This window comes from Vipera berus (genome assembly GCF_964194415.1).
Source record: "Vipera berus genome assembly, chromosome: 5".
NCBI classification, from domain to species: domain Eukaryota; kingdom Metazoa; phylum Chordata; class Lepidosauria; order Squamata; family Viperidae; genus Vipera; species Vipera berus.
The window spans coordinates 4345367-4369982 of NC_138207.1; the positions used below are offsets into that span (position 1 = coordinate 4345367).

Below are 24616 nucleotides of genomic sequence, written 5' to 3' on the forward strand. Positions count from 1 at the left end.
TGTACAAAAGGTGTGTGTGTGTGTGTGTGTGTGTGTGTGCGTGTGTGTGTGAAAGACAACTAGAAAGGAATTCAAGTTCTCAGCCTCCGAAAGGACCTCTCCTCCGTTGCCCAAACTAAGGGTTCTGGATCAGAAAAGGATGGGTGGGCGGGAAGGATCTTAGTTGGATCTCCCCGGCGCCCCACGTGCCACCTTCAAGGAGCTGCAGCAAGGAGCAAACTGGTAGCGCAGAACACGAGGCGGAGAGGATAATGAGGGAGGAACGGGGCGCTATTTATTTGGTCAGCCCTGCCTTTTGGTGGTCCAAGGTACAGAAGTGGGGCTGGATAGGTTGAAATAGCAGCTTTTTTCACCACCACCCCCTCCTCGGCGTCAAGGGAGGGACCCGAGCTGCCACAGGTAGGAGCGACTGGGCTTCAAAGGAGAGCCTGACAGATGGTGAGTAAACATGCCCGGCGCCCGCCAGCGTGAGGTAGAGTAGGGGTCCCCAACTCCTGGGCTGTGGACCAGTTATTTACCGGGCCGTGGCCCATTCAAAACCGGGCAACAGAATGGATGGGCGAGCGCACGAATGCAGCTCCAATTGCGCGAGAGGCGGGCGCTCGTACCTGTGGCTCGTGCAAAGGGAGCCGAACTCACGCTCGCCCGCCGCTTGCCCAGAACCGTCCCCTCTTCTCTCCCCCACCCCTGCTGCTTGCTGGAACGGTTGGGGACCACTGAGGTAGACAGTTGACTTCGAAGATCAAGGCCAAAGAGATGAAGAACGAGCAGCGAAGGCAGGGATGTCACATGCTCCCTCTGGCCTTTGGCCGGAAAACCCGACCTCCCAACCCTGCCCCGCCCCGCCACCACACGGGGAAGCGCGCTGCTGCCAAGGAACAAAACTCCTAGTGGGAGCAACCCCAAAGGGTGGCCATCTGACCCTCCAAATACAGGGAAACCCCCACACACACCAAAGTCCTAACGCAAAGCTCTGGGAGACAACGTTGGCAGTGTCGAGTGGCTCAGAAGCTGATGGAAGGGGGTTGTGGGGAGGGGGGGAGGAGGAAGCAGGCAGACCATAGAGGCCAGGAACCCCTTTCCTCCAGAGTCACTGAGGGCCTTCGGCAACTGCCCCCCAACCCACCCCCGGCAGCAGCTCTGGGCACTAGTGGCGACTGGAGACCAGCCCTTTGGCCTTGGAGACCTTCTTGGTGGGTTGCCTCTGCTCTGCGTGAGGACACTCCCGCTCGGCCAGCTGCTGGTCCATGTCTTGGGTAGAAGAGGAGGAGGACGCGGTGGCCTTCAAGGTCTTCTTGATGTTCAGGACCTGGAAGGGAAAGCAAAAGCAGGGACGCTGGGAGCAAGCCACGTTTCTCTGAAGGAGAACCACCGCCAGGCCCCTCCATCCCTTCGACCCAGGTGACAGAGGGCAGAGAGACCTGGCCAGTCATGATGGGCCTCCTCACTTTCAGACGGAGAAGGCAACAGACCTCACCTGCCCCGACCCTCGGCAGGTAGTCCTCAACTTACGGCCAGCCCCTTAGCGACTTGTTCCAAGTTACAGTTAGTCCGCGACCGTTAAGACCACAACGGAGCCCAAAAGGCCTCTTGCAAGTGTGAGACAGCTGTCGAGTGAGTTTTGCCCCGTTTTACGACCTTTCTTGCCACCGTTGTTAAGTGAGTCGCTTGCAGCTGTTAAGTGAGCAACCCGGTTCTTAAGTGAATCCGGCTTCCCCCATTGACTTTGCCGGTCAGAACGTCACAAATGGGGATCACGTGACACCCCCCCAGGGGACACTGCAACTGTCGTAAATACACGCCGGTTGCCAAGGCTCTGAATTCTGATCACACGACCACAGGGACGCTGCAACGGTCATTAAGTGCAAAAAACGGTCAGGAGTCCCTTTTTCCACTACCGTGGTAACTTTGCTCACTAAAGGAATGGTTGTAAGTCGAGAACTACCTGCATGGAAGGAATGGAGCATAAACCGGCAAAAAAAAAACAACCAAGCAGCGCAAGAGCCAGGAGGTGGGTCTACTCGGCAGCTTTGGATGTTTTACAGAGAGAGATAATAATAATAATAGTTGGAAGGGACCTTGGAGGTCATCTAGCCCAACCCCCTGCTCAGGCAGCAAAGCCTACACCATTTCGGACAAATGCCTGTCCAGTCTCTTCTTAAAAACTTCCAGTGTTGGAGCATTCACCGCTTCTGGAGGCAAGGAGTTCCACTGGTTAATTCTTCTAACAGTCTGGAAGTTTCTCCACAGTTCCAGGTTGCTTCAGGAAGCCAAAGATAAGCCACCTTCCTTTATATTTGGGCATAGCGCCACCTTCTGGGACACAGGAGTCAAAACTCTCTTTATGGTGGGGGGGGGGAAAAACCCGAAAGGCCCACAGTATTTTCCTGACCCCTTTCCCCCTCCCGAATCTATCCCGCTCCTACAATCAGCAGCAAGGGAAGAAATCTGCCTGTGAAGTTATATTTTATTACCAATCATTTCAGGATAGGATTGCCAGGGAAACCGTAGTGAAGTTTAGGAGTCGTGGTGGCGCAGGGGTCAGAACCACAGCATTGCAGGCTCACTCACTGCTCACCCCGGTTCGATGCTGACCGGGTTCAAGGCCGACTCGGCCTTCCATCCTTCCGAGGTCGGTAAAAAGTGGACCCAGATTGGTTTGTTTCTTTTTGTTGTTGTTGTTGTTTTGGGGGGGGCGCTACAGGCTGACTCCGTAAACTGCTTAGAGAGGGCTGTAAAGCACTGTGAAGCGGTATATAAGTCTATTGCTATCTTCCTTCCTTCCTCCCTCCCTTTTGTGGTGGCAGTGGTTAGAATTCAGCATTGCAGGCTGACTCTGCCCACTGCCAGCAGTTCGATCCTGACCGGCTCAAGGCTGACTCAGCCTTCCATTCTTCCGAGGTGGTTTAGAGAGGGCTGTAAAAGACTCTGAAGTAGTATATAAGTTTATTGCTATCTTCCTTCCTTTCTCCCTCCCTCCCTCTCTTCTTCCTTGCATCCTCCTTCGTTCCTTCCTTCCTTTGAGCCATGGTGGTGCAGTAGTTAGACTGCAGCATTGCAGGCTGACTCTGCCCACTGCCAGCAGTTCGATCCTGACCGGCTCAAGGTCGACTCAGCCTTCCATCCTTCTGAGGTGGTTTAGAGAGGGCTGTAAAGGACTCTGAAGTAGTATATAAGTTTATTGCTATCTTCCTTCCTTCCTTTCCTTCCTCCCTCCCTCTCTTTTTCCTTGCATCCTCCTTCGTTCCTTCCTTCGAGCCATGGTGGTGCAGTGGTTAGACTGCAGCATTGCAGGCTGACTCTGCCCACTGCCAGCAGTTCGATCCTGACCAGCTCAAGATTGACTCAGCCTTCCATCTTTCCAAGGTCGGTAAAATGTGGACCCAGATTGCTGGGGGCAACAGGCTGACTCTGTAAACCGCTTAGAGAGGGGCTGTAAAGCTCCGGGAAGCGGTATACAAGTCTAGGTGCTATTGCTATTGTTATTATTAAATATATTCTAAATAAAACAGCTCCCCCAGGAAAGTCAGGGCGAGAGCTGGGCTAGGTATACAGGCCCCAGGAGGTGGAGGAAATGAAGGGCAGCATTAAGATGACCACCGAGCGATTAATTAACATATTGTTTGTGATAACTATTATCCATTGTTTTTTGTTAAACCCATGAACCCAGACATGGTGCTGTTTGCTAAATATTGAGAATGTTATTTGGGAAAAACCCTAACCCCAACCCTAATCCTAACCCTAACCCAGATCCCAAACCCCAACCCCACCTCATTCCTAATCCTATAAAAGCTAATAAAATTTAAGAAAGAAGGGAAAAGGTAAACTGGGCATTGGGTCAGCATGATTTTCAGCCGATGTCTCTTTCTTTCTGGGGGGAAATAACCCATGGAAGCGACGATGAGCCTAATTTTTCGAAGCACAGACTGTCCTCGAATTACGGTCACAGTTGTGCCCCAGGTTTCTGGGGTGAAATGAGCTTTGCCCCATTTTACAACATTTCTTGCCACGTAAGTTGTTAAGCTATTAACACGGTGTCAACGCTGCTAACATTGGATGTTTTTGCATTGACAACAGATGGAGATGCAACCTTTTTATTCTTTTGCTTTTGCTCTTAGAGTTAACAGTTAGATGATGCTGGGGTGGGGAGGAACGTGCATGAGAATTTAGCTAGACATAACAATACTGAACCTAGTGTGAGAACCAAGGTTATTGAAATAAGAGATGATAAAGAATCAGAGGGGAAGTGAGGGAAGCCCACATTTCAAACTAACTGGGGAATGTGATTTATGACTGTTAATTGGAGGAGGGAATTGTGCTTTGATACTATGTGCTCAGGGGAGGAGAATTCAGATTTTGGCTTCGACCGTGTACGTGCCGATGCTATGCTACTCGAATAAAGATTCCTTAAGGTACACAATGCCTCAAAGTTCTTTTGAAGAGTTTCATCTGTCGGAACCATGACACACGGTTGTTAAGCGAATCTGCCTTTCCCCTTGATTTGCTCGTCCGAAGGCCGCAAAAGGGGATCCCACGACCCCAGGACACGGCAACCGTCGCAAGTATGAACCAGTTGCCAAGCGTCTGAATTCTGATCAGCTGACCGTGGGGGATGATGCTGCGAGAGTTGCAAGCCCGAGAGTCGTAAGCATGAAAAACGGTCGTCTTTTTTTTTTTTTTAGGGCCGTTGTAATTTTGAATGGTAGCAGGCGGCTGCACGGAGGGCCATACCAACATCTGGGATCACGCCCCCGCTGTCTCCAAGCGGTAGCGTGCTCCGACCTTCCGGTTGATACCCATTTATCCAGGGGTGAGGGAGATCGGGTCCCTGAGCTTAGGCTGGTGTATTTCAGTGCCAGATCCATGGTGAACAAAGCTCCCCTCGTCCAAGATCTGATCAAGGAGGAACGCGCGGAACTGGCATGCATTACGGAAACCTGGTTGGGCCCAGAGGGAGGTGTCCCTCTGAGCTTTGCCCTCCAGGTTTGTGTGCTACACCGGCCGCGGGCTCAGGGTAGGGGCAGGGGTGTGGCGGTGGTTATAAGGGAGACCTTATACCCGCGGGAGACCAGTCGTACAGATTGGTGGGAGTGAGTTGCTCCTCCTGAGGTGTGGCTCTGAAGCTCAGTTGGGCTTGTTGCTGACATACCTGGTGCCCAGCTGTGTTGAACCGGCCCTGCCCGGGCTTCTCGACACCCTTTCAGGGCTGGTGGTTGAATTCCCCAGACTTATGGTTCTGGGTGATTTCAACCTTCCATCCCTGGGCGGGTCATCAGAGTTAGCTCGGGAGTTCATGGCCTCCATGACGGCCATGGACCTGACCCAGATAATTCAGGGTCCGACCCATGGAAGGGGTCACACTCTCGACCTGGTTTTCCTATCTGGGCAATGGCTTGATGATCTGGGAGGGGGCTCGCCAAATATTGTCCCCCTGTCATGGTCTGATCATCACCTCCTACGGCTGGTCTTCCAATATGCTACCCCTCGCTGCTGGGCTGCGGAGCCGACCAGGTGGTTCCGCTCCAGGTGCCTGATGGATCCAGAACGGTTCCAGACAGCGCTTGGGTCTATACCTATCTCCCTCACTCACAGCCCGGCCGATGCCTTGGTGGAGGCTTGGGAGAGGGCCGCCACCGAGGCACTTGACCGTGTTGTACCCTTGCGACCCCTGACCCGGCGCAGATCTCGATGGGCTCCATGGTTTTCTGTGGAGCTACGGGAGATGAAGCGTCGGAGATGGAGTCTGGAGAGCTGTTGGAGATCCAGCCGATCTGAATCTGACCGATTGCGACTAAGATATTTTATTAGGTGTTATCTCGCAGTGATGAGGATGGCGAAGTCTAATCACTTCACGGCCCTCATCGCGTCCGCAGATAATCGCCCGGCCGCCCTGTTTATGGTAACTCATTCCCTCCTTAATCAGGAGGTGAGGGAGGAGCCCTTACAGGGGCGGGCCGAGGAGTTCAGCCAGCATCTGGCGGACAAAATTGCTCAGATTCGGACCGGTTTGGACTCTGACTGGGCAGAGTCTGACGGGGAGGAATCAAGCGGTCTTGAGAGTTGTATTATCTGGACTAAGTTTGATCCTGTGACTCCCAAGGAGGTGGACAGGATTATGGGGAGGCTGAACTCTACCACCTGTTTATTGGACCCGTGCCCCTCCTGGCTGGTTTATTCAGCTCGGGAGGAGACACGAGGCTGGTTCCAGGCAGTGATATCTGCCTCTTTTGAGTGAGGGTGTCTTTCCTGCCGCCTTGAAGCAGGCGATGGTGAGACCCCTTCTCAAGAAGCCTGCCCTGGACCCAGTCATTCTGAATAACTATCGTCCGGTCTCCAACCTCCGCTTTTTGGCGAAGGTTGTTGAGAGTGTGGTAGCGCATCAGCTTCCTCTGTTCCTGGAGGAAACTGATTATCTGGACCCGTACCAATCGGGTTTCAGGCCCGGGTACAGCACGGAGACGGCATTGGTCGCACTGATGAATGATCTCTGGCGGGCTCGGGACAGGGGTTGTTCCTCTGTCCTAGTCCTTTTAGATCTCTCAGCGGCTTTTGATACCATCGACCATAGTATCCTGCTGCGACGTCTCAGGGGGTTGGGAGTGGGGGGCACTGTTTTACGGTGTTTCTCCTCCTACCTCCTGGGCCGTTCGCAGTCGGTGTTGACGGGAGGGCAGAGGTCCGCCCCGAGGTCTCTCGTTTGTGGAGTTCCTAAGGGGTCGGTTCTCTCCCCTCCTGTTCAACATCTATATGAAGCCGCTGGGTGAGATCATTCGTGGTTTCAGGGTGGGGTATCATCAGTACGCTGATGATACCCAACTTTTTCTTTCCACCCCGAACCAACTCAGTGATGCCCTCGACGTGATGTCCCGTTGCCTGGAGGCAGTTCGGGTTTGGATGGGGAGAAACAGGCTCCGACTCAATCCTGCCAAGACTGAGTGGCTGTGCGTATCGGCATCTCGAGTGAATCACTCTTCTCCATCTTTAATGATGGGGGGGTGAGGTGTTACCCCCCCCCCGTCGATAGGGCTCGTAACTTGGGCGTCCTCCTGGATTCACGGCTCAGTTTGGAAGATCATATAGGTGCCGTGACCAGGGGGGCTTTTGCCCAGGTTCGCCTGGTGCGCCAGTTGCGGCCCTATCTGGACCGGGATGCCTTGCGCACGGTCACTCATGCGCTCGTGACCTCCCGGTTAGACTACTGCAATGCTCTCTACATGGGGCTGCCCTTGAGGACCACTCGGAGGCTTCAGCTGATGCAGAATGCAGCCACGCGAGTAGTAATGGGAGTGTCCCGATACTCTCATGTAACACCTCTTCTCCGTGAGCTGCACTGGCTTCCAGTTGCCCTCCGGGTGAGATTCAAGGTGCTGGTGATGACCTATAAAGCCCTAAGTGGCTTGGGTCCGTATTACCTTAGGGAACACCTGCTACCAGCATCAGCTTCCCATCGTCCTGTGCGTGCCCACAGGGAGGGCCTCCTTAGGGTTCTGCCAGTTAGAGATTGCTGGCGGGTGATTCCCAGGGGGAGGGCGTTCTCTGTGAGTGCGCCCACCCTTTGGAACGAACTGCCGATGGAGCTTCGGACTGCCCCCAACCTTCACTCTTTTCGCCGGGACTTAAAAACCTGGTTGTTTGAATTGTCTGGCCTGGACTGAGGGATTTTAAATTTTAAAGTATTTAATTAAATTATATTAAATTATATTAAATTAATTTTAAAATTTCAATTTTATTGTTATTATGAATTGTGGGCCTGTACTAATTTAATGCCATTTTATTCTCTTTTTGTACTGTTTTAACTGCCCTGTGAACCACCCTGAGTCCTTCGGGAATAGGGCGGTATATAAATCCAACTAATAAATAAATAAGTAAGTAAATAAATAAATAAATAAAATGAACTGTTGTAAATCAAGGACTGCCTGTGTGTAAAGAATTGTCCCCGTTTTTTAGGATGCTCCACCCAAGTTAGGCGTTTCCCGAATTTCTGACATGCTGAGATTGCCCCCAGGCTTCTAGGATAGGAGGTGAAGGAAGTGAGGCGAGGGGGCGAGCGGAAGTTGAGAAGCACTTGTGCGACGACGTCTCAAAAAAATGGAGGTTCTTGTTCACTTTCCTGAGGGGAATCATCCACCTAGCAATAGCAATAGCCCTGAGACTTATATACCACCCCACAGTGCTTTGCATTCGTCTCTAAGTAGTTCACAAATCCGGGTCCTCATTTTACCGACCTCGGAAGGATGGAAGGCTGAGTCAACCTTGAGTCGGTCAGGATCGAACTGCTGGCAGCCGGCAGAATTAGCCTGCAATACTGCATTCTAACCACTGAGCCACCACAGAAGGGAGGGAGGAAAAATAGCATGTAGACTTATATACCACTTCATAGTGCTTCACAGTCGTCTCTGAGTGATTTACAGAGTCAGCATCTTGCCCCTCACTCAACAATCTGGATCCTAATTTTACCAACCTCAGAAGGAGGGAAGGCTGAGTTGACGACCTTGAGCCAGTCAGGATCGAACTCCTGGCAGTGGGCACTTTGCCTGCAACGCTGCATTCTTAACCACTGCGCCACCACAGTTCGTGCCTACCTCAGAAATCCTCTTTGCTACGGTGGCGCAGTGGCTAAGAATGCAACCATCTGGGTCCTCGTTTTACCGACCTGGGAAATGAGGGAAGGCAGAGTCACCTGGAGCCAGTGAAAAATCGAACTGCTGGAAGTCGGCAGAATTAGCCTGCAATGTTGCATCCTGACCACTGCGCCACCCCGGCTCTTGTGAGGCGCCTACCTCCGTCTCCACCTGTTGCTGAGTTCGGTTGTGGTTCTCCTTGTACTGGTTGGCTCTGAGGACCTGTTGTTCGATTCCTAACAGGACAGCCTCACACCCGTCGCACCTGCCGACACAAAAACTTCCCACAGTTAAGGAGAAGGGAAGGGAGGAGCGGAAAAGGCAGCCATGCTGCCTAAACTGGGGACAGGAGAGACCCACACACACACCTGTTGGACCAGAGGGAGGGAGAGAGGTAGGCTGGAGGGAGGGAGGCTGGGAAGGAGAGAGGGAGCCTGGAGGGAGGAGGGAGGGAGAATGGAGGGTGGGAGGAAGGCTGGAGGGAGGGAGGGAAGGAGGGAGGCTGGGAGGGAGGGAGGCGGGAGAGAGGGAAGAGGCTGGGAGGGAGGGAGGCTGGAGGGAGGGAAGGAGGGAGGGAGGCTGGAGGGAGGGAAGGAGGGAGGGAGGGAAGGAGGGAGAGAGGCAGGAGGGAGGCGGGAGAGAGGAAAGGAGGGAGAGGCTGGAGGGAGGGAGGGAGGCTGGAGGGAGGGAGGGAGGCGGGAGAGAGGGAGGGGCAGAACTCACCACTCATTGAGGGTTTTAATGATGTTGCTGATGTCCTTCCTTTGGATGTCCCGCCCGATGCAGAAATCCACTTCTAGCACTTGGTTCCGTTGATCCAGTTTGCCTTGGATGATGTCAGTGTAAACGGCTTCAATAATCAGGTCCTCCAGCTCCCGGAGGTTGCGCATGTCCAGGTCTTTCAGCAGCACCGAATAAGGGATGCACTGGGGAGGGGGAGGGGGGCAGGGGAGAGAGGGAAGGTCGGAAGGGAAGCCACTGCCCAGATGAGGCATAGCAGCAGCACTTAAGACTTATACAGGCAGCCCTCGACGTACGACTGTTCGTTTAGTGACTTCACTTATCAACTGCAGTGGCTTACTTAATGACTGGGGCAAGGAAGCTGGTAGATTGGGGCAAGACTCATTTCACAACTGTCTCACTTAACAACAGAAATTTGGGGCTCCATTGTGGCCGTAAGACGAGGACTACCTGTAAACCCGCTCCACAAGGCCTTGCAGCCCTGTCTGAGTGGTTTACACAGCCAGCGTCTTGCCCGCCCCCCAACAACCTGGGTCCTCATTTTACCGACCTCGGAAGGACGGAAGGCTGAGTCGACCTGGAGGCATAGCCCAGGGGTAGGCAACCTGGGCTCTTTTATGACTGGTGGACTACAACTCCCAGAATGCCTCAGCCAGCGTGGGGGAACTATGGCCCCTTCATGACTTGTGGACTTCAACTCCCAGAATGCCTCAGCCAGCGTGGGGGAACTTTGGCCTCTTCATGACTTGTGGACTTCAACTCCCAGAATGCCTCAGCCAGCGTGGGGGAACTTTGGCCTCTTCATGACTTGTGGACTTCAACTTCCAGAATGCCTCAGCCAGTGTGGGGGGACTATGGCCCCTTCATGACTGGTGGACTTCAACTCCCAGAATTCCTCAGCCAGCGTGGCTCAGCTTGGAAACCTCTCCCTTTCCCCTCAGCATTGCTGGCTGAGGAATTCTGGGAGTTGAAGTCCACCAGTCATAAAAGGGCCAGGTTTGAAGTCCTACGATCTAGATCAGCGTTCCCCATCCTTTCCGGCTTGACGGGCCAGAGGGGAAGGGTGTGTGTGTGTGTGTCGGGGGGAGAGAGGGGATAGTTCTGCGCGAGCTGCATCACTTGAGGAAATGGGACTTCACACATGCACGCACTCACACGGCGCTCGCACGAATGGAACTGCGTCCGTGCGCACGCACGTACGCTCACCCGCCACTCGCCCAGCCCGGTTCCGCTCGGGCCGTGTGGAGTTGTGGAGCCCCTGGTCTAGGTGGCATTAACATGGAATCAACACTGGCAAGAGAGACGAGGCGAAGTTGCACAGGAGAAGCCCGAGGAGGCAGCGTCTCCCATTGCTGCTTGCACATGAAGGCAAACGTGATCCTCCTGGAGGTGCCTAAAGTTTGGGCAGAGTTGAGAAGTAGAATCTCATGCTACTATTCTAACTTTAAAGCCCCACGTGAATCTCACAAGAGGGCTGGGAAGGGTTCCTGGTCTTTTTCCCCCCCGCCTTCTGACAAAATTGCATTTCAATGCATAAAATAACCGAACGGGGAATAAGCTAACACTGATGATGGTCTCCTCCTTTGGGTAACGAAAGAGCGGCGAGAAAACAAGCCCAGCTCAGAGGGCACCAAGGACCCCTCATAAAAAACAACACTGACAGACTGAGGGCTGCCTTACCAAGCAAACCAATCGCGCTCAAATACAGTTCTCAAAATATTAAAGGTAAAGGTTCCCCCGCACACGCGTGCTGGTCGTTTCCGACTCTCGGGGCCGGTGCTCACCTCCGTTTCAAAGCCGAAGAGCCAGCGCTTGTCCGAGGACATCTCCGTGGTCATGTGGCCGGCAAGACTAGACGCCAAAGGCGCACGGAACGCTGTTACCTTCCCACCGTAGTGGTCCCTATTTTTCTACTTGCATTTTCACGTGCTTTCGAACTGCTAGGTTAGCAGAAGCTGGGACGAGTAACAGGCGCTCACTCTGCTACGCGACACTCGGGATTTGACCTGCCAAACTGCCGACCTTCTGACTGACAAGCTCAGCGTCCTAACCCACTGAGCCACTGCGTCCCTCAAAATATTACAGCACATTAAATCCTTTTAGATAGTGAGATTTATTAGAGCTAACCAACATTTTCGGAGTCGCACAGCCGCGTATGATTTACCGCCGCCTGCCTTCCGTGGAACGCAAAGTTAAATTCTAGCCAGTATCTAGTGAAAATAAAGTTGGAATTTCTTCCAGTTCGAGAGTTTCCTAAAATCAATCCACAAGAAAACACCGGTTCTTAGGAATCTCACGCCGCCTCAAGTCCTCCAACTTCCTTGGAATTACAAGTCCATGCTTGGGTGGGGTAAACATTTTGGTCTGAGTACATCAGGAGGGGATCAATCTAATCAAATAACTTCCCCCCATTGAGAAGAAGAGAGAAACTAGCCAGGAATATCCTGACCACAGCTAGCTAGTGAAAATAAAGTTGGAATTTCTTCCCTACCCAGTTCGAGAGTTCCCTAAAATCAATCCACAAGAAAACACCGGTTCATAGGAATCTCACGCCGCCTCAAGTCCTCCAACTTCCTTGGAATTACAAGTCCATGCTTGGGTGGGGTAAACATTTTGGTCTGAGTACATCAGGAGGGGATCAATCTAATCGAATAACTTCCCCCCATTGAGAAGAAGAGAGAAACTAGCCAGGAATATCCTGACCACAGCTAGCTAGCAATCTATGCCAACCGGCAAGGGGGCTTAAGGCTGGTTAGCACTCTGAAGCCCCTCCCCCACCCTTTAAATTTCAATTATTTTATTCTTGTTTTTAACTGTTTTTAATTGTAATATTTAAATATGGCTTGCTTTTGTATCTTCATGGTTTTATGTATAATGCCCAATCACTCTATGAAGGACAAAGAGAGAAATAGCGAGGAGAGAGTGAGAAAGAAAGAAAGAAAGAAAGAAAAAGAAAGAAAGAAAGAAAGAAAGAGAGAAAGAAAGAAAGAAGAAAAAGAATAAAAGACAAAGAGTGAGAGAAAGAAACAGAGAAAGAGAAAGAAAGAGAGGGAGGGAAAGAGAAATGAAAGAGAAAGAGGAAGGAAGGAAGGAAGGGACAGACAGAAAAGAGAAAGAGAAAGAGAAAAAGACAGAAAAAGAAAGACAGAGAGGAAGAGAAAAAGACAGAAAGACAGAAAGAAAGAAAGAAAGAAAGAAAGAAAGAAAGAAAGAAAGAAAGAAAGAAAGAAAGAAAAAGAATAAAAGACAAAGAGAGCGAGAGAAAGAAACAGAGAAAGAGAAAGAAAGAGAGGGAGGGAAAGAGAGAAACGAAAGAGAAAGACGAAGGAAGGAAGGAAGGAAGGAAGGAAGGAAGGAAGGAAGGAAAAAGGAAAGGAAAGGAAAGGAAAGGAAAGGAAAGGAACGGAAGGAAGAAAGAAAGGAAGAAAGAAAGAAAGAAAGAAAGAAAGAAAGAAAGAAAGAAAGAAAGAAAGAAAGAAAGAGTGTCTAACGTGCCCAGGCCCAAATGCTAAAGAGAAGGGCAATACTTGAGGCATCCACGTTCCCGATCTGTCCATTTCCCTACAGAAATCCTGGACGGGCGTCTACTCTAGAACGTCTAGATTTGGGTGGGACAGAGCAGAGCCATCACCGTCATCTCAGCATGCACGTTGGTCACCGGCTCCGCCTGCGGAAAATAACCGGGGTTTTAACTCAGCGCATCACTGCTTTACCTTCATCCTGGAAGCTAAGCTGACGATGGTCAAGTGTTTCAACTTGTTCCTCTGGAGCCCCGTCAATGCTGGCAAGTTCTTCTGGTTTGCTGTCCGAGAGATCAAAATTCAACAACGCCTTCAGATTAGGGATTCAATTCAGTGCATTTGGGGGTCTTCCCGTTTCCCCTTATCACCCTTGGCAAACGGCAAAGACGGTCAACCCGAGGCCCTTTCGGAAGAGAGCGGCACAGATTGCCACATCAGTAGGGGAGGGGGGGACGTGGTTGTCAACAGGAAGAGAAGTGTGTGTGTGTGTGTGGGAGAAACAAAGGCTTGCAAATACGAGCGGTCCTCACTTCACGAGGGTACCTGGGGACCGGCCAACGCAGCCATAGAAACCGCGACAGTCTTACGAGAATGGAAATCCTGGTTGCCGCCGTTCAGCGAATCACCCTGGGTTGCTAAGTGGGGGACATATCAACCGCCTACTGTTGCCCCGCCCATTTTGCTTGGAGGAAGCTGGCACAGAAGGGCGACGATGGGAAGGTGGGATTCTGCAGCGTCACAACTGCCAGCCAAACGTGCGAGTCGCAAGCGCCGCTTGTTCAGCTCGGCTACCGGTTTGGGCAGTTGCTGAGGAATCGGTCGTTAAAGGAGGACCACCCATGTAAAGCAAAATGCAGACAGTGTCACTCGCTTCCAGGGTCAACCTGGAATTCTACGCTGTTCTAAACGCCAGCGGTTACGATGCTGAACCTTAAATGTTGGCAGATGAAAAGTTGTAACCTGCAGATAGGAGCACCCTGTCCTTTATCGCACTCAATCAGCAAAGACATTCTGGACAACAGATTATGCCTACTAGGGTGAAAGCGACAGGCATATTGCGTGATCTTTCTTTACTGGACCATAAGTGGATATTTTGAGAAAGAAATTTGCCAGCTTAAAAAGGCAGTTTTGTGTCACCCATAGTAGCCTTTAATGAGATGAGCAGCTATATTTATTTATTTATTTATTTATTTATTTATTTATTTATTTACTTACTTATTTACTTATTTACTTATTTATTTATTTTTGGGACTTATATGCCGCCCTATCTCCCGAAGGACTCAGGGCGGCTAACAACAATAAAACACAATAATACAAACGTTAAAAAAGATTAAACTAACAAGCCCCAATTATGAGAGAGAGAGAGAGAGAGAGAGAGAGAGAGAGAGAGAGAGAGAGAGAGAGAGAGAGAGAGAGAGAGAGAGAGAGAGAGAGACACTGTGTTTCCCCCAAAATAAGACCTATCCTGAAGGCCTCTGCTGGAGAATGTGGAGAAAAGCAAAGTGTTACGTTTAGGCAGGAAAACTCAAAAGGCACAAATACAGACTGGGCGAGACCTGACTCAAAAAAAGTAACTGTGAGAGGGACCTTGGAGTCCCGGTGGACGATCACTTGACTAAGAGCCAGCCCTGTGCAGCAGCAACCAAAAAAGCTAATACAATCCTGGGTTGTATAAACAGAGGCGTAGAATCAAGATCACGCAAAGTATTAGTAACGCTTTATAAAACCCTAGTGAGAGCAGACCTGGAATACTGCAGCCAGTTTGGGTCACCTTATCATAAAAAAGATGTTGAGAGTTTGGAAAAAATTCAGAGAAGAGCAACTAAGACGATCCAAAGCCTGGAGACCAAAACATACGAAGAACGGCTGCGGGACTTGGGTATGGCCGGTCTAAAGAAAAGAAATAATAGGGGAGACATGATAGCAGTATTGCAGTATCTGAGGGGCTGCCACAAGGCAGAGGGGGCCAGGGTGTTCACCAGAGGGAAGGACGAGAAACAATGGTTGGAAACTGACCAAAGAGAGAAGCAACCTGGAATTAAACTGACAGTGAGGAAAATTAACCAGTGGAACAGCTTGCCACCAGAAATTGTGAGCGCTCCATCCCTGGAGATTTTTGAGAAGAGACTGGACAGTCACCTGTCTGAGATGGTATAGGTTCTCCTGCTTGAGCAGGGGGCTGGACTAGAAGACCTCCAAGGTCCCTTCCAGCTTCTATTTTACATACATACATACACACACACACAAACACACACACGTGTGTGTCATCCTAGGGCTCCGTTGTCGGCTGCAGAGGCCTTTCCTGCCGGCGAAACGGAGGCTGGGGGCGACACACACTAATGGTCAGTGAGTGGCTGCAGAAGAAATGGGCTGGGGACGGCCACGGGGGGTCCTGCTGGATGGGGCTGTTGGTGCCACCGCCCTGAGGCAAGACAGTGGGGGAAAAATAAGACACCCCCCCAAAATAAGACCTTATGCCTCTTTTGGAGGCAAAAAACCCCATATAAAACCGGATCTTATTTGGGGGGAAAACACTATTATTGCTGCTACTTGCATCAGGTCAAAGTTTTCTACAGTTCAAGCAGATCCTCACCAACGTAATCTGGATAGATTCCATAGGCAAATAGATTCAGCAGCTGAAAATAAGCAGCATTGGGCCCTTCAGCAATCTGGAGACACAGAAAAGCAAAAGGAGTTATTCGTGTGCTGTTAAAACATGGCCAACAGAACAGACTAAGCCAGGGCTCGGGGTAGGCCAGGGGTAGGCAACCTGACTGGTGGACTTCAACTCCCAGAATTCCTCAGCCAGCCTGGCTCATCTGGGAAACCTCTCCCTTTCCCCTCAGCATGGCTGGCTCAGGAATTCTGGGAGTTGAAGTCCACAAGTCATGAAGGGGCCTAGGCCAGGGGTAGGCAACCTTGGCTGTTTTATGACTCGTGGACTTCAACTCCCAGAATTCCTCAGCCAGCATGGGGGAACTATGGCCCCTTCGTGACTCGTGGATTTCAACTCCCAGAATTCCTCAGCCAGCATGGCTCAGCTGGGAAACCTCTCCCTTTCCCCTCAGCATGGTTGGCTCAGGAATTCTGGGAGTTGAAGTCCACAAGTCATGAAGGGGCCTAGGCCAGAGGTAGGCAACCTGGGCTCTTTTATGACTGGTGGACTTCAACTCCCAGAATTCCTCAGCCAGCCTGGCTCAGCTGGGAAACCTTTCCCTTTCCCCTCAGCATGGTTGGCTCAGGAATTCTGGGAGTTGAAGTCCACAAGTCATGAAGGGGCCTAGGCCAGGGGTAGGCCACCTTGGCTCTTTTATGACTGGTGGACTTCAACTCCCAGAATTCCTGAGCCAGCCTGGCTCAGCTTGGAAACCTCTTCCTTTCCCCTCAGCGTGGCTGGCTCAGGAATTCTGGGAGTTGAAGTCCACCAGTCATGAAAGAGCCAAGGTTGCCTATCCCTGTCGGCACAGAGAGCCGAGTCAAGAGAAGGCACAAAGGCTGCGACAGCCAGTCCTCGACTTCACCACAGTTCACTTAGTGACCGTTTGAAGTCGCGACGGCACTGGAAAAAGGGACTCGTGACTGTTTCTCAGACTTAACGGCCGTGGCAGAATCCCCACGGTCACGCGATCAAAATTCGGACGCTTGGCAACTGACTCGTGTTTAAGACGGTTGCACTCTCCCGGGGAGACAGGACCCACTTTTGCGACCTTCTGAGAACCAACTCAATTGGGGGTGGGGGGGAAGGGGAGGGCCAGGTCCACTTAAGGACCGTGTGACCAGCGTAACAGCCGCAGTGATTCACTTCGCAAGGGTGGCAGGGAAGATCGTCAAATGGGGCCAAATTCACTTAACACGTGATTCATGTAGCAACAGACGTTTGGGCTCAACGGTGGCCGAGGACTACCCGTATTTCAGTAGCACAGGTCCCCGCCTTCAGTGCTAGACTTCAAATAGAGGGAGCAGCACCACATGGCCCTGGTTTAGATGCCACTCCTTGGCACAGGGAGTGTGTCAGTTTACAAACTGTGGGGCAGGGGTAGGCCACCTCGGCTCTTTTGTGACTCGTGGACTTCAACTCCCAGAATTCCTGAGCCAGCCTGGCTCAGCTTGGAAACCTCTCCCTTTCCCCTCAGCGTGGCTGGCTGAGGAATTCTGGGAGTTGAAGTCCACGAGTCATAAAAGAGGCAAGGTGGCCTACCCCTGCTGTGGGGAATCGAGAGTGGAATTTTACTTGAGGTAGCCTTGCTGAGGACCCTCATCTGCAATTACAGAGTCTTCCATACTTAACCAAGGCTGGTTGGGATGTCATTTAGCGAGAGCCTGGGTGGCGCAGTGGTCAGAATGCGGCATTGCAGGCTGGCTCTGTCCACTGCCAGGAGTTCGATCCTGACCGGCTCAAGATTGAGTCAGCCTTCCATCCAATGTGGGCGGTATATAAGTCTAACTGCTATTGCCCTTCCTTCCTTCCTTCCTTCCTTCCTTCCTTCCTTCCTCCCTCCCTCCCTCCCTCCTTTTTGTGGTGATACAGTGGTTCGAATGCAGCATTGCAGGCTGGCTCTGCCCACTGCCAGGAGTTCGATACTGACCGGCTCAAGGTTGACTCAGCCTTCCGTCCTTCCGAGGTTGGTAAAATGAGGAGCCAGACTGTTAAGGGCAATAGGCCGACTTTGTAAACCACTTTTGTGAAGCGATATCTAAGTCTAACTGCTATTGCTATTGGCTTGGGAAACCAGATTCAAAACACCAGGCAACTAGCCGGAGTATACAGACTGAAGAGTAGGCATCTCCTTGCCTTTTTAAATGCCTTTTTCCCATTAAAGAAGTACAACAGGTCCCAAATGCTCCATTAATACTACATAATTAGCTGCACAACACACTTAACAAGGTCACATAAGAATTAGCAGATGAATTCCCACCACAGGCTAAGTCTGTTTACTATTATACTACCTTTTCTCTTTTTAACTTTTTAACTGTGTTGTGCATATCTCATGTGTTATGGCTTTTATGTATCCAGGAAATGCCCCAAAGAAGAGGGAGTCAAGCTATTCTCCAAAGCGCCCGAAGGCAGGAGAAGAAGCAACGGATGGAAACTAGTCAAGGAGAGAAGCAACCTGGAATTAAGGAGGAATTTCCTGACAGTTAGAACAATTAACCAGTGGAACAACCTGCCTCCAGAATGCTCCAACACTGGAGGCTTTCAAGAAGAGATTGCACAGCCATTTGTCTGAAAGGATATAGGGTTTCCTGCCTGAGCAGGGGGTTGGACTAGAAGACCTCACAAGATCCCTTCCAAACATCCCTTCCAAACATCTAGTTTAATGAAGAGAAGGACGAGGGGGGACATGATAGCAGTGTTCTAGTATCTCAGGGGCTGCCCCAAAGAAGAGGGAGTCAAGCTCTTCTCCAAAGCGCCTGAAGGCAGGACAAGAAGCAACGGAGGGAAACCCATCAAGGAGAGAAGCAACCTGGAACTAAGGAGGAATTTTCTAACAGTGAGAACAATCAGTCACGGGAACTACCTGTCTCCAGAAGCTGTGAATACTCCAACACTGGAGGTTTTTAAGAAGAGACTGGACAGCCATTTGTCTGGAATGGTACAGGGTTTCCTGCCTGAGCAAAGAGTTGGACTAGAGGACCTCAAGGGCCCTTCCAACTTTTATTATTATTATTATTGTTGTTGTTGTTGAAGAAGGGACGCGGTGGCCCAGTGGGTTAGGACGCTGAGCTTGTCGATCAGAAGGTCGGCAGTTTGGCGGGTCGAATCCCGAGTGCCGCGTAACAGAGTGAGCGCCTGTTACGCGTCCCAGCTTCTGCCAACCTAGCAGTTCGAAAGCACGTAAAAAATGCAAGTAGAAAAATAGGGACCACTGCGGTGGGAAGGTAACAGCGTTCCGTGCGCCTTTGGCGTCTAGTCATGCCGGCCACATGACCACGGAGACGTCCTCGGACAAGCGCTGGCTCTTCGGCTTTGAAACGGAGATGAGCACCGGCCCCGAGAGTCGGAAACGACTAGCACGCATGTGCGGGGGAACCGTTAACTTTACCTATTGTTGTTGTTGTTATTATCTCAAAGAGTAAGAAAATTGGGCCAGTTCAGCAAACAAGAAGCAGTGAAAAAGGCAAGGAGATACACTACCTTTCACCTTCTCTGTCTTTCCAGGAATCTGGTGAGCGGGTTGATGACTTCAACCTGATGCTCCTTGATAGGGAAGGGAGAGGGTACAGGAAGTCCTCTACATATGACCATAATTGAGGCCCACATTTCTGTTGCCAAGCGAGACATTTGTTCAGTGAGCTCTGCCCCATTTTACGGCTTTTCTTGCCACAGCTGTTGAGTGAACCACTGCAGTTAAGTTAATGAGATGGTTGTTAAGTGGATCTGGCTTCCCCATTGGCTTGGCTTCTCAGGGGATCACGTGACCCTGCAGGAGAGTGCAACTGTCATAAATACGAGTCAGCGGCCAAGTCTCTGAATTTTGATCACGGGCCCAGGAGATGCTGCGATGGTCCTAAGGGTGAAAACAATCCTCACTGTTTTCAGTGCTGTTGCAACTTCAAATCGTCACTAAACGAACTCTTCTCAGTCACTACCTGTATTCCCTTTTGTTTCATTGTTTGTCTGGTATTCATCCCTGTTTATCTGGATGCTGGTGCCGGAGTAGAAGCTATTAAGGAGAAAGCCACACCGCTACCAACACTGGCAGGGCAAGCTACTGTGTAAAAACAGAAAGAAAAACCCACGCTTGCTAGCACTGATGATGTTACCATAGTCATCATTGTCCTCCTCCTCCTCCTCTCCACAACCCCCCCTCCCTTCCAGCACTGATGATGTCACCTAGTTGGCTCATGAAATGTCTGCAAGAAAACCACCAAGCTCAGAGAGCACCAAGGACCCCACAATCATTGTCGTTCTTTTCTCCTTTCCACAACCCCCCATCCCTTTTAGCACTGATGATGTCACCTAGTTGGGTCATGAAATGTCTGCAAGAAACCCACCAAGCTCAGAGAGCACCAAGGACCCCATAGTCATCATTGTCCTCCTCCTCCTCCTCTCCAAAAACCCCCCTCCCTTCCAGCACTGATGATGTCACCTAGTTGGCTCATGAAACGTCTGCAAGCTCCGAGAGCACCAAGGATCCCACAGTTCAACCCAGAGATTCTCTTCGATTGGAATCTTACTGTAACTTCTTGCTCCAGCATAGAAACAAATGAAGAAAGGAACAAGTCCAACGCTTACCTCTCGCACATTAGGTAATTCCAGTAGTTCTCCAAATACGTAAACCCCTGGAGCCTCCAGGACTTGGTTGATGAGAGCGATCAGAGCTGAACCACTGGTGCCTTTGGCTAATAAAATGAACTGCTCCAGGAGATTACAGGCTGGTTTCTGCTCCCCTGCCATTCTCAGTTGTTAACACTGCAAAACAGGAGCGTCACAGTTGCCATTCAATCTTTGGTTCAAAAGGAATATTCAGACAGCGGCCAGCCTGATGAATGAAAGCACTTCAGCTTTACTTCATGTCTAAAAAAAAGCATTGTCCTAAAGAAGCAATTTATGTCAACCCTAAAGGAGAAAAAAAAACCCTAAAGTACACATCTTTTCAACTGGGAAAAGAGGTTTTTCATTGTTTTTACATAGAGGTGGTTCTCAACTTATAACAATTGAGCTCAAAATTTCTGTTGCTAAGCAAGTGAGTTCTGCCCCATTCTACAACTTTTCTTGCCAGTTTTTAAGTTAGTAACATGGTTCTTAAGTGAATCTGGCTTCCCCCATTGACTTTGCTTGTAAGAAGGTCACAAAAGGGGATCACGTGTCCCCGGGACACGGCAACTGTCATAAACATGAGCCAACTGCCAAGTTTCCAAAATTTGATTATACACTTGGGAGTTCATAAATAAGTAACGTACATACCACTCAGGGACTTACAAAGAGAGTGAGGAGGGTCTCCACTGGATATTGTAGAAGCAGAGTCTTCTGTCCAAGTATCCCAGTGGCAGTGAACAGAAATAACCAGTGTTATTTCAGGCTCCAGTGTGCTCAGAAATACAGACTAGGAGAAAAATTGGTTACCACACACAACTGGTTACCACATAACCGGCTGCATTTAAGGGAGTTGATGGCTGCACATGTTCCCTGCAAGAGAAAGGACACAAGTCAAGAGAATTGTCTGTGGAGATTCTGTCATCCAGGTCATAGTTACCCCAAAGGTGCTTTTTCATGAGGCAACTGGACTTCCTTGGTTGTTGTTTTTTTTTGGAAGGTGTTTTGCTTCTCATCCAAGAAGCTTCTTCGGCCCTGACTGAATGGTGGGGAATGGAAGGATTTATACTCCTTGCAGACAGAGCTGGTCATTTGCCTTCTTTTAGAGTCGTTAAGGCCACTTGTAAGTTTACCTGTGTCCTCGGGGTCACCTGAGTGGTGCAAATGGGTGTGAAGCCTTCTTGGAACTGTTGAAAGGACTGTGTTGAAGACTGGAGATAGCTGAAGTCACTAGTCAGGTGACCCCGAGGACACAGATAAACCTCCAGGTGGGCTCAACGTTTCTCTAAAAGGAGGCGAATGACCAGCTGTCTGCAAGGGACTATAAATCCTTCCATCCCCCACCATCCAGTCAGAGCGGAAGAAGCCTCTGGGATGAGAAGCGAAACGTCTTCGAAGAAAAACAAGAAAGTTCAGTTGCCTTATGAAAAAAAGCACCTTTGGGATAAGTCAAGAGAAGCGTTCCAAATCTGGCCTGCAAAAACTCCACCAGGCCACCAGGGGGCAGCCACAGCTCGGTAGGCACTTAACTGGCGCCCTCTAGCGGTCGCCCGGAGCTTTGCAGCCTAGAGCCGGCATGAGAGGGAAAGGAGGCAGAAACTCCGGCTAAACGGGCGCCCGCCACCACGCCCATCATCCCCTACCACGCCCATCATCTTTTCTTTTCTTGAGGCCATTCATCTGGCCTGATTCCCCTGGCTCGTCAACCTCCCCACCCCCCTCTCCCCGCAAAGCCGTTTGGACTCCAAATCCCATCATTCCCACATGGCAGCGTGGAGGGAGCCAGGGAGGCTCCGGAGAGACAGAGGAACGGCGGCAGCGAAGGCAAACGCCTCCTTGCCCGTTTGCCGGCTCGCCCGCCTCCCGTGGCGCCCCGAACGAGGGACTTTCCCGGCCCCCGAGGTCGCGCCCTTCTCCATGCCGGGCTTAGGGCCGCGGTCCTCACCGGGCAGCTGCCGTTCTCCCCCGGCGGCTTCTCTGCTCGGCTGCAGCGCGCCTCAGGCCGCCATGACAGCCGCCGTGCCCAAACGGGCGCCGCTCGCAAGGGGGTCCCACGGTCCGTTCGTCCCCCGGCCCGGCCGGAAACTGCGTCCCCCGACACAAACGTTCCGCTCAAGAGGTTTCCTGAGGGGCTGAAGGAGAAATTGCGGTGGGGGAGGGGAGGGAGCCGCCTTTTGAGAATCGGGCTGGCCTCCCATGATGCACATCGCTTGGATCCCCCCTTTAAAAAAAAACTTCAGTGTTTCGCCACATGATGGGCGGACTTCAACTCCCAGGATTCCCCAGCTTTCATCCCTAGTCCTGCTTTTCATTAGACTAGGCCAGGGGTAGGCAACCTGGGCTCTTTTATGACTCGTGGACTTCAACTCCCAGAATTCCTGAGCTAGCCATGCTGAGGGGAAAGGGAGAGGTTTCCATGCTGAGCCATGCTGGCTCGGGAATTCTGGGAGTTGAAGTCCACGAGTCGTAAAAGAGCCAAGGTTGCCTACCCCTGGACTAGGCCAGGGTTGGGGAACCTTGGCCCTTTTATGACTGGTGGACTTCAACTCCCAGAATTCCTGAGCCAGCCCGTTCCCAAAGAAAGTGTTGCAGACAAACCCCTTCCTAGTTCTCCGAAATATACAGGTAGTCCTCACTTAATGACTGATTGTTTAGCGACCACTCAAAGTTGTTACAGACCTCACCAGACCTACTTATGTTCCGAAATTCCAACAGCCCATATCGTCTCCTCCAAAGTCACATGACTGCATTTTGGGCACATTTGCAGAATCCCAGAGTCATGATTTTCGGATTTTTTTTTTACTGATTTCTGGTGTTTACTTCCAGTTCTTGGCAAAAAAAGGGGGGGCCATTGAAGAAAATGGATGTGCTAATAACCGCAGCATTCACTTAATGACTGTGGCTTTCATTTAAGCATCACCCCCCAAAACGTCATGTATCATGTCGTCATCTGATTAATGACCACCACAATTTACATTTGTTAATTCGGGGCTCAGTTACGTTAATAATTTGAGGACTACCTATACACAGAGAGAGATGTTTTTAACTTTTGTATCTTGGTTTTTTAATCACCCTGTAAACCGCCCTGAGTCCTTCGGGAAAGGGCGGTATATAAATGTAATAAAATAAATAAAATAAATAAATAAATAATAATGCTTTGAGATTTGCCAGATTCCGTTATTGTAGCTTTATAATAAAAGCAATATTGGCTGCCTGACTTGGCCTCCTAGTTTGGTCTACTCTAAAGGGTTGACATGACTATATAGGCTATTTATTATTTGGGTTTGCTATTTGATTTACAGCTCTTCCTGTTGGGGAGTCTCCCTGCATTTCTTTGCAATATTTTAACAATCTATAATTGGTGTCACCTGCAAACTTGCAATTTTTCTCCTCACCCCTTGGGCCAGAGGTCCCCAACCTTCTGGGCACCAGTGACTGGTTCCGTGGAGAGAGGTTTTTCCGTGGACCGGCAGGTGCGTGGTTTTGTGTGCTGCCTGGATCCCGCAGATGGGGCTTTGCTTGTTTGTGCGGACCAGTTGCTGGCATGCCACAGCCCGGTACCGGTCCACAGACTGTGGGTTGGAGACCCCTGCCTTAGACCAAATTGTTCATAAGGAATTTAACAAAAGTACTGATTTCACCCAGCATCTCATTGTTGGAGTTCGACAGCCTTATGCATTTTAAATATAGATAGATAAATAAATCTCTGCATCCCAGAACATTAGCTGGTCTCTTTAACTTTCAGTTAACATCTGTAGCAACTAAGAATATTATGACATCTAGGACAGGGGTCCTCAACCCCCAGTCCGTGGACCAATATCGGGCCGCGGCATGCTAGCAGCCGGTCTGCACAAACCAGTAAAGCCCCATCTGTGGGATGCAGGCAGTACACAAAATCATGCACACACACACCCCGGCAGTGGAAAAACCTCTCTCCATGGAATCGGTCCCTGGTATCCAAAAGGTTGGGGGCCTCTGATCCAGGACTTCTCAGGTAAGCAGGCTGGGTTAATTTGGCTCTTACAGAACAACAGCATCAAATTCATCATTGATCCGTCTCTTGGGGCCAACATTAGAAATATCTGCTTTTTGATGGTTGCCCGGAGTTCTAGTCAATTATTTGTTCATGTTGTTGTTGTTAGCTGCGAAGTCATGTCCGACCCATCGCGACCCTATGGACGTTCCTCCAGGCCTTCCTGTCCTCTACCATCTTCTGGAGTCCATTTAAGCTCACGCCTCCTGCTTCAGTGACTCCATCCAGCCACCTCATTCTCTGTTGTCCCCTTCTTCTATTGCCCTCAATCTTTCCCAGCATTAGGCTCCTCTCCAGTGAGTCCCCCCTTCTCCTTAGGTGGCCAAAGTATTTGAGTTTTAGCCTCAGGATCTGGCCTTCTCAAGAGCAGTCGGGGTTGATCTCCTCTAGGACTGACCGGTTTGATCGCCTTGCAGTCCAAGGGACTCGCAGGAGTCTTCTC

General features: G+C 50.6%; 1 protein-coding gene and 1 long non-coding RNA gene across 3 annotated transcripts; one reads left to right on the top strand and one right to left on the bottom strand.

The window, feature by feature from the left end:
- Positions 1-952: 952 nt before the first annotated feature.
- LOC308669036 (COP9 signalosome complex subunit 7b-like) lies at positions 953-22171 on the bottom strand. 2 transcript variants are annotated; one of them, XM_081329487.1, is made up of 8 exons: positions 22087-22171; positions 20793-21014; positions 20121-20297; positions 15477-15552; positions 13076-13164; positions 9345-9547; positions 8781-8886; positions 953-1309 (listed from the first exon to the last, which is right to left on the bottom strand). In XM_081329487.1, the coding sequence occupies exons 3-8, from the start codon at positions 20280-20282 to the stop codon at positions 1148-1150; spliced, it is 798 nt and encodes a 265-aa protein (XP_081185613.1). In that variant the 5' UTR covers positions 20283-20297; positions 20793-21014; positions 22087-22171; the 3' UTR covers positions 953-1147. The 2 variants fall into 2 exon arrangements, with proteins under 2 accessions (XP_081185613.1, XP_081185614.1); XM_081329488.1 differs by lacking the exons at positions 20121-20297; positions 20793-21014; positions 22087-22171 and adding an exon at positions 19020-19243.
- On the top strand, positions 11477-12736 carry LOC308669051. Its single transcript, XR_014026661.1, has 2 exons — positions 11477-11568; positions 11817-12736. It is a non-coding gene; the product is annotated as an uncharacterized lncRNA (long non-coding RNA).
- Positions 22172-24616: the final 2445 nt, after the last annotated feature.